General features: G+C 42.5%; 1 protein-coding gene across 6 annotated transcripts in view; it reads left to right on the top strand.

The window, feature by feature from the left end:
- The window catches only part of PRPF40B (pre-mRNA processing factor 40 homolog B), a 118,523-nt gene that overhangs the window by 44,956 nt on the left and 59,718 nt on the right, over positions 1–13,849 (top strand). For all 6 annotated transcript variants that reach the window (XM_040341217.1, XM_040341219.1, XM_040341218.1 and 3 more), the window contains exons 9-10: positions 446–566; positions 7,113–7,140. In XM_040341217.1, the coding sequence (XP_040197151.1) occupies positions 446–566; positions 7,113–7,140 (149 nt within the window). The remainder of the gene's footprint in view (positions 1–445; positions 567–7,112; positions 7,141–13,849) is intronic.

The following is a 13,849-nucleotide window of genomic DNA, read 5'->3' as shown; positions in this document are numbered from 1 at the left end:
ATGTTAGAGACCTTGCGCTCCTCCACCTTCCACAGATGCTCAATAGGGCTTGGGTCTGGAGACATGCTTGGCCAGTCCATCACCTTTACCCTCAACTTCATATCAAGGCAGTGGTTGTCTTGGAGGTGTGTTTGGGGTCGTTATCATGTTGGAATACTGCCCTGCGGCCCAGTCTCTGAAGGGAGGGGATCATGCTCTGCTTCAGTAAGTCACAAATAAAATAAAAATTTAATATTATATAATAAAATATTTACAAAAATGTGAGGGGTGTACTCACTTTTGTGAGCTACTGTATGTGATTTTCAAATATAGGTGCCCCAGTGTACATATATTACTACACACACTGCACCGAAAGAACATGTAAGTTTGTTAACTTTTTTCAGATTTTTTGCAGATGTACATTAAAAAAAAACTACAGCAACTGCTTTTCATTTTTTTCTTTCAGCTTCTCTTGTCACAGTGTAACTGGAAGGAATATAAATCTGATTCAGGCAAACCCTATTATTATAACGCTCAAACCAAGGAATCACGCTGGACCAAGCCCAAAGATTTTGAGGAACTGGAGGGTAAGAGATCTGCACTGGTTAATCAGATACACTTCTTCTATTCTTTACAATGGCATGTTACATTGCAGTGCAGTATGAATACAGTTATCTGCTAGGGGTGACAGCACATGTCCTCCTGGTGCTCTCAACTATTTACGGTATAATATATATAGATGGGCCGCTATCACATTCAGTTTTAAGATTTTTTTTTAATCTTCCCTGTTAGTCATATAGTTACATTGTCTGGTTGAAAAAAAGACACAATTCCATCTAGTTCATCCAATAAAAAGGGGGAAAAAATCATACACTCCTATACCCACGGTTGATCCAGAGTTATGATACTCGTAGGTCATCTTTAGTGACAGAGATGTCAGTGCTGCTTGGTTTAACCCCTTTGTGCCTAAGGGTAAAACAAATGTTAATGCCTGAACACAGTTTTGCAACTTTGACATGTTAATATAACTGTACATATCATCATATCGTAACTACTTTGCGCATCCAGGTGAATTGTACCTTGTTTGTTTTTTTCAGGACAAATTGGGCTTTCATTTGGTTGTAAATGGTAATGGGTATCTCCCGATTTTTTATATTATCAAAGGAAAACTTGCCCAAAATAGTAAAAACTTTTTTTTTTTTTTTTTTAAATTAGCTTTATATTTTTTGCTAGTACCATAACCTACCACCAATGTACAACCCAAAATAAATTCTCCTGTTCCCGATGATTGCAGCGATACCACATATGTGTATGTTAGTTGCTGCTTGTACCTGTAGTACAGACCAGAATCAATAGTGCGCATTTTGCTTTTTTTATCCTATAAAAAACACACTGGGCTAGATTCAGATAGATTAGCGGATCTTTAGATCTTTTGAGAGGCTAGTGCAGTATTCAGAAAGCACTTACCTCGAAACTTGCGCCGGCGGATCGTAACTCCCCCGGCGGAATTCAAATTCCCCGCGCCGATTTAAATGCACATGCGCCGTCCGTGAATTTTCCCAGCGTGCATTGCTCCCAATGACGTCGCTAGGACGTCATTGGTTTCGGCGTGAACGTAAATTACGTAAATTACGTTTATCCGTATTCGCGACCGACTTACACAGACGACGTAAAAATTCAGAACTCGGCGCGGGAACGACGGCCATACTTAACATTGGATACACCGCATATAGCAGGGGTAAGTATACGCCGGAAAAAGCCGAACGCAAACGACGTAAAAAAAAAGCAACGGGTGGGCGTTCGTTTCTGAATCGGCGGAAATCGTAATTTGCATATTCACTGCGTAAAAAACCGAAGCGCCACCTAGCGGCCGGCGGGAGATTGCAGCCTAAGATCCGACGGTGTAAGTCATTTACACCTGTCGGATGTAAGGGAGATCTATGCGTAACTGATTCTTATGAATCAGTCGCATAGATCCGACCGTCGGATCTCAGAGATATGATGGTGTATCAGGAGATACGCCGTCGTATCTCTTTCTGAATCTCCCCCACTGACACTAACTGATACTTATTTAAAGCGGGATTCCACCCACAATTTTTTATTTTTTTAAGGACACTTACCTGTCCTACTCGCCAGCACTGATGCCCCCCCTCCCCCCCCCCCCCCCCCCCCCGATGCCGATCCTTTGATCGCTGCAGGTCCCGCGCCGCCATTCACACTAAGGTAAACAGGCAGTGAAGCCTTACGGCTTTACTGCCGTTTCCTACTGCGGATGCGCGAGTCTCGTGCCGACTTGTGAATGGGCGGCTGCTCTCTGGGAACACACACAGTTCCCAGAAAGCAGCGCGCCCCATTCACTAGAAGAAGATGAAGAAGAATATAGACCGCGGCTACGGAAAAGGCAGATTACGGACTTCCGCATAGCAACAGGTATTTCGGGTAAGTATAAAAAATGTTTTTGCTATTTTTTTGGGGGAGATTTTTGGGCTAAAAAAATTCCTGGGTGAAAATCCACTTTAAAAATGCTTTTATTTTTTTTTAAATCATGCCCAAAATATACCGATCATGACTTTTGACCTAACCACTAACAATGTCACTGACCCAGATCAAACCTTGATCTAGTTATTTTTATTTTTTTATACTTTGATAGACTGTGACAGTCATTATGTGTTTCTTAACCTCCCTGGCGGTATGATTATGTGAGATTTTTGATGCTGAAAGCGGTACAATGTTTTGCATGGAAATTTGGCGTTTAATATTGTAGGCCTGTAATTCTTAAAAATAACTTACTTAAATCTGTCCAAACAAGAGTCTAGTAGACAACCCAGGTATGATAAAGTTTGAAACACAAAATCATTAATTATAATATAATAAATAACTATAAATAATTATAACAAATAATAATATAATAATAATAAATATTATTCAATAATGTAATCAAATCAAAAACACAGAAATTTGCTCAGTTGCAGAATTGTCGCTGTCATTACTTTCAGTGTTTGATAACGAATTTCCCCACAAATCATTATCGTTCTATTCTGCAAGTGATTATAATTTATTATCGCTGTTTTCTAGCTGGTCTAAAAGCACTTTTGACATAAAGGGACACTTTTTGGTTGCTATGGACAATCTCCAGTTTCCAGGCAGAAAAAAAAGTATTTATAATATAAACCTGCATGCAGGGCACTGGACAGACCACTAGGGACAAATGGGATGTGTAATTATTTGATACAGTACTGTAATCTGTAAGATTACAGTATACTGTATCTATACTGTGTTTTTCACTTTTTGAATTTGGCGCCGAGCTCCGTCCCCGGGTGTTGCAACACTCGCAGGTAACGGAGCTCGGCACTGTGAATCGAGTGAGACACATACAGCGGGGAGACATCGCAGGATCCAGGGGACAAGGTAAGTAACCTGAACATGGATCCTGCGATGCGATCCCGAGTGTGGCTCGGGGTTACCGCTTTTGGTACTGAAATTTCACCCCAAGCCGCACTCTGGATTACCGATAGGGAGGTTAAGGGATCTCTAGTATAGATCTGAAGATCTCAAGCTCTTCGTGAATATCTTGGCCACTTGACTGGCACAACATTTGCAGAACATAGTTCACCTAGACCAGGTGGGTTTTATCCCCTCAAGGTAAGTTAGAGATAATACTACTAAGGTCCTTAACCTAATTCATGTTGCCTCTGTGACTCGAACCCCCCGTGTCTTTCTCAGCACGGATGCTGAGAAAACATTTGACCATGTTAACTGGGTATTTATGTCCTCGGTGCTTAAACATATTGGCCTGGTGACAGCTCAGGTCAAGGCTAATGGTATTCTCTCGGATCCCTTATCCATCAAAAATGGCACGAGACAGGAGTGCCCGCTCACTCTCCCCTTCTTTTTGACCTATCTCTAGAAGCCTTTCTCCGTGCAGTTCGCTTGAACCCGGATATCTTTTGAGTAACCATAGGTAATTCCCAACACAAGATATCAGCGTATGTCAATGATCTTCTTTTTTCCCTAACTAACCCGTAGTGTCCCTACCTAACCTTCTTAAAGAGTTCAAAATGTATGGCGCACTTTCTAATTTAAAAATCAACTTCCACTAAAACTGCAGCAATCTTTTAACCACCTTACAATCCAAGTGTAAGTTTAAATGGTCAGTCTGTGCTCTCAAATATTTAGGTACTCTCATTACTCGTGATCTAACGCGCACTTTCAAACTTAATTTCCACCCCTGCTGACCAAGACTTGTGTATTGCTAGAGAGTTGGCATAAAGGAATACATTCTCTTGGTTTGGCAGGTGTAACCTCCTTAAAGAGGTAGTAAACCCTGATGGGTTTTACTTCCTCTTTATTCCCCTGCAAAGTAAAAGCATAATGTGCTAGTATGCATCTCAGTAAGTTGCACTTACCTCGATCTTCGCCAATCTTCTTTCTGGGGCCGCATGCCGTCACACCCGCGCATAAGCATGGGAGCCAACGATCACGGCGCAGGCCCTATAGAAATGGCACGATCATGCCCTTTCTTTAGTGTGCATGCAGCGATGATATTGGCGTAAGCGTATATGGCAAATATATTTCCAATACCTACAGGTAAGCCTTATTATAGACTTACATGTAGGTACAAGTGGTGTGTAAGGGTTTACAACCACTTTAAAATGTGTATACTGCCTAAATTTATTTTTTTGTTTCAAGCCCTACTATTAAAGATGTCTTCCCAATATTTCAAGCAAGCACACTCACCTTTTGTTAAATTAATTTGGTGCACACTCGAAACCTCACCTACCCAGGCGTTATCTTACATTACCTAAACACTTTGAAGGCTTAGCTCTTCCAGACTTGAGGAATTACTACCTGGCTGTACACCTTGGGAGAGTCAGTGACTGGAGTCGGCACTATAAGACTAAACTTTGGACACAGGTACAAGCCCAGACTGTCGTCTAGCTGAAAGAAGCTGTGTGGTGTTTTGACTGCTTACCTTCTATGCTAAAATCCCACCCCCTAATTGGCACCACTCTCCGTATGTGCTCCAAGACTATCTTTCCAGCCCCTCCCTCCACTAGAGAATCCCATCTGTTCCCTATATTGGGTAATCTGGCGTTTCCCCCTGGACTTGGACAATCGGAATACAAGGCATTCTCCCAGACTGGTCGTGACCTTGCATCGCATTTCTTAGATGGGGACCATTGACCTTCCCTTCAGTTGTTGACGAATGCTACCAGTCACTTTCAACCGCCTTTTTGGAATGCCGTACGACTACATCATTTTTTACATTCCCATGCAAATCCTACCCAAATTAATCGTAAACAGACAACCTTCAAGGACTACTGTCTAGATGAGGGGACTCTGCCACAAGTGCTCAGCGGGGATCTCTCCGTTGTGCAGGGACCGCCCTGTCTTTTCTCCGCTCTCCCCTATGGGGGGATCGGATGAACACGGACCGTCTGTCCGTGTTCATCCGATCCGCCAGAAGGATGGAAAAGTAGGTTTTTCCTCCATCAAATTTTGGTGGATCGGAGCGGGTCGGATGTCAGCGGGCATGTAGATAGAGGAGCACGGAGCGCCCGTTCAGGTCCGCCTAAAAAACTGGCAGGTGGACCTGAATGGTCCGCCCGTGTGAAAGAGCCCTTACTGAATGCTGCCAAATCCTGCATCCCCCTACTCTGGAAGAAAAGCTCTATTGGGACTTGGTTACGCAGAGTAGAAGATATAAATAAATTAGTGGTCTTAGTCCTTACGGAGCAATATAAATAGCAAAAAGCTCTCTAATTCATGGAGGCTATGGAACATGTTTATTCTTTCTGACAAAGTAATGCCGCGTACAGACGGTCGTTTTATGCGATGTAAAAAAACGACGTTTTCTGTGAAGTAAAAAACGATGTTTTTGAAACTTAAATTTTCAAAAATGATGTTGCCTACACGCCATTGTTTTTTCACAATGCTCTAGCAAAGCGAGGTTACGTTCACCACGTTTTTCCATTGAAGCTCACTTCATAACTAGCTTCTGGGCATGCGTGGGTGTAAAAACGTCGTTTGAAACGTCGTTTTTTGCTACACACGGTCAATTTCTGTGAAGTAAAAAACGACGTTTTGAAAAACGACACATAAAATTGAAGCATGCTTCAATTTTTTTTGGTCGTTGTTCAGAAGACATAAAACTACGTTTTCTTCCACACACGGTCATTTAAATTGACGTTTTTAAAAACGTCGTTTTTTAACATCGCATAAAACGACCGTCTGTACGCGGCATAATAACTCTGCTCGGATCATACACAGATAGTTAATACAAGATCTGATTATATAGCAGGTGCAAATTCATCGCTACCAGGTTTCCCCCCTTTATCCCCCCCTTTTTGTATATCCTCCCCAATCTACTTTCAAATCATTACTTGTCTTTTTTCTTTACTTTGTATTCTTTCCTTCCTTCTCTAGAGCTGTTTTTTCCCTTCTCATTTGTTCCTTGTAAACCCTCTGGGGGAAGTTACACCTACAGGTAAGCCTAGATTAAGGCTTACCTGTAGGTGTTTGCAATATCTCCTAAACCTACACGGTTTAGGAGATTTTTGCCAAAAAGAATACACCGATGTTTACGGCGCATGCGGCCGTAGACATTGGCGCAGGCGCACTGAAAGTGCCGGTTTTATGAATGATAATGCCGGCTTTGATGGCTCCCGCACGCATGCGCGGAGTGACGTCAACGCCGCTCGCGGCGATACCCGGAAGTAACCTTCCCGATAGATGTCTGCGGCCGGAGGGGGAGACGAGGACGGCTTTGGGGGCTTCGATCTAAGGTAATTATTTCATAATGTGCTAGTATGCTAGTCATACTAGCTCATTATGCCTTTGTCTTGCTGGTCTTTATTTAAAAAAAAAAATCTGGGTTTACAACCACTTTAAACAGAATGTACACTTGTAGGATCCCATCTAGAGCAACTTTCTGCTTTAAGCAAAAAATGTAATTATAATCTTCTATCATAATTTTATCAGCAAAATGACTATGAATATCAAAAGTTTCAAATACTAAGAATTGTCTATATTGGACCTTCTTCTGATTTTCTAATCTGCATAAGCGTGATACTTTGATACTAGGTTCACTCAGACCATGTACGGTATAACTAAAATATATGTTTTTTTTACAGTTTTGATAAAACAAGAGGCAGAAGCTGGGTGAGTGATGAATAATTATTTTGTTCTAAAAATTACTTTCATGAAATCTGTTATCTACTTATTTACAATTTAATAGTATTTTGAATGGACGTTTCTTAATGGCTGGTTTACACTTCACTGGAGAAATGCATTTTCTCTGCATATGGAAAAGGCAGCTCTCCACAAGAGCACACAGAAAACAATGGGGGTTGATTTACTAAAACTGGAGAGTGCAGAATCTGGTGCAACCGTGCTTAGAAACCAGTCATTTTCTGGGATAACCCCCTCCTGCCCGAGCTTGCTTCTGTCCCTGACCACGGCCTGTGGATCAACAGGGGTGTTATCTACCTGTCACAGGTCGTGGCTCGTGGTTCAGTCAAGTCGTTTCAGTCACTTAAAAATAAATTTGCACTACCTAATCACATGTTCATTCGCTTCCTTCAACTCCGGCACGCACTCAACACACAACTCGGTGGCCCTATACCGGCCCTCGAGGTCCCTCTCCTGGTGGACATCATATCGGGGTCGGACCATAAGAAACTAATTTCCCAACTCTATATATATCTCCTCCAGCCCGCCGCGACCGCCATATCCTACCGATTGAAGGCACGTTGGGAACCCGACCTTGGCGCGGTGACCGACGGGGACTGGGGGGAGACCCTCGCCAACTGCAAAACTGTGTCCCCTAAGCTCTCTGACCGCCTCACCCACCTATTTATTATCCACAGGTCATACCTGACGCCACATCGCATTTCTAAGTTCAGACGAGACCACGACCCCAACTGCCCTAGTTGTGGCCACCCCGACGCATCCTTCTTCCACCTACTCTGGGCCTGCTCACCCATACAGGGGTTCTGGACTCAGGTCGTTCGGTTCCTTCATGACCGCATGGGCTCCCCCGTGTCACTCTGCCCCCGCCAGTGTGTACTGGGGCTCCTCTCGCTCCCCGAAAGCGAAAAATACCTTAATACATTCCTGCAGGAAACATTATTCCTTGCTAGAATGCAGGTCGCTAGGAGGTGGATGAGAGGGGCACCACCCACTCTACAGCAATGGATTAGGGCTGTCAACATTACCCTTCCCTACAAAAAAGTGATGTACACCCGCAGGGGTTGCCTGAAGAAATACAATAAGATCTGGGGGACTCTTCCACCTGTAATACAATGGACTAGACGTTGTCCCCGCCCGCTGTCTGCCCACTCCCTCTGTGAACCTCTGTGCCCTGTTGCCCTTGCCATGTCCGTATCCTCTCCTCTTGCTTGTTACCACCAACTCCCTACCTCCCCTTGCTTTAATGTATATCTGCCATGCATGTCTCCATGAATTTCAAATGGATATTATTTGTACTTGTAGTGCATGTTGCACTTATAACCCGCTTGTTCATCCATTTTCATTTTATGCTCAATAAAAGTCGTTTTGATTTAAAAAAGAAACCAGTCATTTTTTTTGTCAAAGCTTAATTGAACAAGCTGAAGTTAGAAGCTGATTGGCTACCATGCACAACTGCACCAGATTTTGCACTCTCCAGTATTAGTAAATCAACCCCAGTGGTTTTCTGCGTGTCCTGTTTACACTTCCTCCCAGCTTCAAGCTTCGGGGGAGAGCAGTGCGGAAAAATCCAACATGGCTGTATTTTCGCCACATCACTTTGCAGGTCTCTGTGTGACCCTGCATTTTTCTGTGTGGTCACTCTTAAGAAATTAATGGAATGTCACTTTGGGGGAGATTTACCAGTGCAGCTCTGCATAGAAACCAATCAGCTTCTAGGTTTTATTGTCAAAGCTTAATTGAACAAGATAAATTTGGAAGCTTATTGGGTACTATGCACAGCTGCACTAGATTCTTTGCACACCAGTTTTAGTAAATCCCCCCTTTGTAACAAAAAAAAGGGGAAACACTGCCTTGCATTGTAAAATGGCAAGGCAGCGCCCCTCCCTTTTTCTTCCTGCGATCACTACCCTCTAACTGAATGTTTTTCCTGTGGTTTGTGTAAACCTACCCTTAGGCAGGTGTTTGTTTCCCATCATTAGGCTTTATTAACACTGGTGAGGACTCTAGTATATGCCTTGTGAAAAAGATCAGATCCCAGCACACATTCAGTGCAAGACAACAGCAATCCATCTCTTGGTTCATCGCTCTTGCTAAGACAACCTCATATCTATTGCCTGCCTTAGGCTGGCCATACACTTTTCAAATTTCTTTCCTGCAATCGCGCATTGCAGGGAAGATATTTGCACGGTTCCCCATCAACACAGACAGTGTTGACAGGGGAATCTGCAATTGTCTTCTCATGCAGGAGGTGGGGGAAGCCATCCCAGCCGGAAGAAGACCATGATTATTGTTAGCGGCTACAGCAACCGCTAGTGAAAATCATAAGAGAATCTGGCAGGCTGGTTGTACCCAAGTTGTTGAATCTTGTCCGGTTCCTGCTGAATCGCCCGAGATTCGAACCGTGTATGGCTGGCCTTAGTCTGTTCATATGCTTTAACCTATAAACTTTAAAATGCTTATTAACCAAGGAAAGCTCAGTAAAAAACTGAAAATACACTAAATCTTCTTTTATTGATTTGGCTACACAAAACTGGTGGTTTGACACTTAATACGGTTTGCACTGCTTCATTGGGTACGCTCAAAAACAATGAAGGATTCTTTGTGTACATATTTATAACAGGTGTTACCATTTGAAAGAAATGGCGTTAAAATTGTGTGTATGCAATTCAAAAAGGAGGGAAGGGGAACAAAAAAGCACTCACATTTGCCAACATCCGTAATATTGAATAGGGGAAAAGGTTACTGCTGAGAGGCAGTGACAGGGCGGACTTTTAAGGCAAGACGGGAACAAAGGATTTAGAAAAAATATAATTTTAATTACAAAAGATACAGTAAGATACATAAAAACCATGTAGAATATACATTCGATTGCAAAATATCCTTTCGTCTATGCGTTTCGCCTATTGGCTTCCTCAGGACGAGGTAGGAGAATTTTGACTGTGGGACATTGAGTATTTCATTTATCTGGAATGAAACATGATGGATTATAACATTTGACAGACAATAGCTTTAATGGTTAAAACAATAATAGTAAGCATATAAACAAGGTCTCCGCAAATACCAGAATGATCGTCAGCCATCCATTGCACCGAGGACGTTTAAAATCACAGGTGTACCATCAATCATTTATATGCATATCAAAAATGGGAGAGAAAGAATTGGTCATTTATATGCAGCTTGTAGAAAAGCTTGTACAGCTACAACAGAAAAAGCTATATTCAATGTACGGGCACATGCACAACATAAAAATAAGTTGAACAAAAAAGCATCCAAGACGCATAAAAAAAATAGGCCTACCCAGGCGTAGAGGAGTTCCTCTAAATGACATCAAAATCACGTCTAATCCGTTGACAAAAATGAGATCTAGAGGGGGCAATAAGGTGGATAAGAGAATCCATAGCTGCCAAAAATCAGCACATATAGTATTCAAAAAATAAAAATAGAATAATAAGAAAATGATGATTACCTAGCAAGTAGCCAGAGCATCAAAAACAGCCGGGACCGCAGGAGCGGTGAAGCCAAAGTGGGAAATATATCCAGATTAGGCAGCCACAATGCACTGTCCGTTATAGGAAAGACCATAAGGTTTAAGGCCTATGTAAGTGAATGAGCAGAGGCAATCATAAGCCAGGTAGAGATAAAGAAAAAAGATGCTGGATGAAAGAAAAAGGGATGAGATTACTTGCCTCTCGGATGATGAGATGTCACACGTCCCAGGGGGATAGCCTGTGCTATACGCCACCCAACAAACGCGGTGCTGCCTTATATAGGGCGATGGAAAGGAGGGAAGGGGGGCCGGGCGCAGCGTCGTTACGGCATGGTGACGTCATTGCTGGGCGCTGAAGTAAAAAGACATTGCAGCCGATAGGAGTGGGCGTGGCGCAGTGACACAGCGGCATCAGCCAACGTGAACAGGGGCGGCACCGTAACAGAGTGTCCAAAGGACAAGTCCCGCCCACACATACAGGAGGGGCGCATAGACATTGTAGCCGATGGAGCTGGGCGTGGCGCAGTGACGCAGCGGCGTCGGCCAGCGTAAGCAAAGCGGCACCATACGAAGTGTCCGCAGGACGAATCCCGCCGACACACACAGGAGGGGCGAGAAAAAACATATAGCATTGTGTGCTGCAAAAGAAAAACGAGACATACGGTACCAGTTGGCCGACACGATACGCGTCTAAGCAGACGCATCCCCCCGCATCCCTCAAAGAGTGAAACAAAAAATATCTCCAATAGCAGGAGAGCCCTCCAAGAAAGCACCAAGAAAAAATAAAATGAAATAAAAATAAATAAGGGCGATGGCTCAAATGGGCTAGAAGGTCAAGGTATTTCCATGTGTATGTAGTGGCTGAAAATAGCCACAAGATGGCAGCTGCAGTGCAAACAAAGTTGGACAAAGGGCATATAAGGCAAAACCATCGGCATGTGCGAAAAACCAGGCTACACGCAAACCATAAATTGAATAAAAAACGATACAGAGAATAAAAACTTTTGCTATAAAGGTAACACATTGGTCCCCTAAGAAAAATAAAATAAAAAAAGATTGTACATAGTTTATCCATACAAACAAAGAACGAAAGAAAAGAGAGTAATTTGGGACTTTTTCTCTCATATTGTGGTATATCCCATAATTTAAAATGTAATCCTTTCTTTTCTTTCCTGGTCATCCCACATATAAAGTAATTGTCATAACATATTATAAGTACACCATGGTCATAGCGGTATAATGTATATATTGAATGCCAGGGTATGACTTCTTCATGGTCGGGTGCAACATCATTGGCCTTTGACAGGTCAAAACATGAGGGGAAAAAAGGTGGGGTAAAAAGGGACTAGCTATACAAAAAGAGGAGAATGAATATATATATATATATTTTCACGTTGTTAAAAAAGGCTTGAAGCTCAGGGCATCGTTCAAGCCAGGGAAAATATTGGCTCGGAGCTTGTAGATCCAACGTGTCTCACATTGGAGTACATGTTGGTCAAAGTTACCCCCCCTGGAGTCCTCATGGACACCCTCTAGGGCGGTAAACTTGAATACATAGGGTTTGTATCTATGTCTAAAGGCTACATGATGTCCCATGGTGGTGTTGAGCAGGCCATTTGTGGCATAGTATATGTGATCCTTAATGCGTTTCCAGAAGGGACGGATAGTTTTCCCAACATAGAAGCTTCCGCATTGACATTGAATAAGATACACAACTCCCTTGGTCTGACAGGTTATATGCTGTTTGATCATGTCATTATGACCATTAGGTAATAGCACACTATTACCCACTATTATAGACTCACAATAGTTGCATTCACCACATCTAAAAAGCCCGGGGCGATCAAGTGTTGTGTCACTTGATCTGCAATATTTGCTTGTGACTAGGCGATCACGGAGAGATCTCGCATGCCTGTAGGTGATCTCGGGTTTAGGTCCTACATGTTTGACGAGCACTGGGTCAGATGTGAGTAAATGCCAATGTTTATGTATGATTGTCCGAATCTCGGCATGTTGGTTTGAGTAAGTGGGGATGAATCTTGTTACATTAGAATTGTTTTTTTTTTTGTTTTTTTGTTAACAAGTCACTTCTTGGCTTGCCATTGGCCTTCGCAAAGGCTTTCTTCAGGCAATGTTTGCTGTATCCACTAGATCTAAGTCGTGCATATAAGAGGTCTGCTTCATACTTGAATTTTGTATCATCTGAACAGTTCCGTCGGAGACGTAAGTATTGTCCAAAAGGTATGCTTTAGACCAAGGAATGGGGGTGAGCGCTAGCGGCATGCAAGATAGTGTTGCCAGCAGTTGGTTTGCGGTACAAAGACGTATTAACGAGGCCTTCTTCAGAGATATATATAGTTATATCTAGGAAGGCCAGTGTAGTTTGACTGGAGTTCATAGTGAATTTAAGGTTGTAATTATTTTGTCCAAGTATCTGCATAAACGCATGTAAATTTTCCAGAGATCCTGTCCACAAAAGTAGGATATCGTCTATGTAGCGATACCAGCCTAATACAAATGATAATAAGTCAGTGGATGCATCGCTAGAAAAAAGTTCACGTTCCCACCCCCCCAGGTACAGGTTTGCGAAGGGCGGCGCGCAGCACGTGCCCATGGCGACTCCCTGTACCTGGAGGAAGTGGGACCCATCAAAAGAAAAAAAAAAATTGGTCAAAATGTAGGCCAAGAGTTTGCAAACAAAGTTGTTCAATTTACAGCTCTGGCTACTTGCTAGGTAATCATATTTTTCTTATTATTCTATTTTTATTTTTTGAATACTTTATGTGCGGATTTTTGGCAGCTATGGATTCTCTTATCCACCTTATTGCCCCCTCTAGATCTCATTCTTGTCAACGGATTAGACGTGATTTTGATGTCATTTTGAGGAACTCCTCTACGCCTGGGTAGGCCTATTTTTTGATGCGTCTTGGATGCTTTTTTGTTCAACTTATTTTTATGTTGTGCATGTGTCCGTACATTGAATATATATTTTTCTGTTGTAGCTGTACAAGCTTTTCTACAAGCTGCATATAAATGTTTGATGGTACACCTGCGATTTTAAACGTCCTCGGTGCAATGGATGGCTGAAGATCATTCTGGTATTTGCAGAGACCTTGTTTATATGCTTACTATTATTGTTTTAACCATTAAAGCTATTGTCTATCAAATGTTATAATCCATCATGTTTCATTT

This window comes from Rana temporaria, chromosome 2, assembly GCF_905171775.1.
Source record: "Rana temporaria chromosome 2, aRanTem1.1, whole genome shotgun sequence".
Taxonomy (NCBI): domain Eukaryota; kingdom Metazoa; phylum Chordata; class Amphibia; order Anura; family Ranidae; genus Rana; species Rana temporaria.
This window is presented reverse-complemented; position numbering and strand designations above follow the sequence as displayed.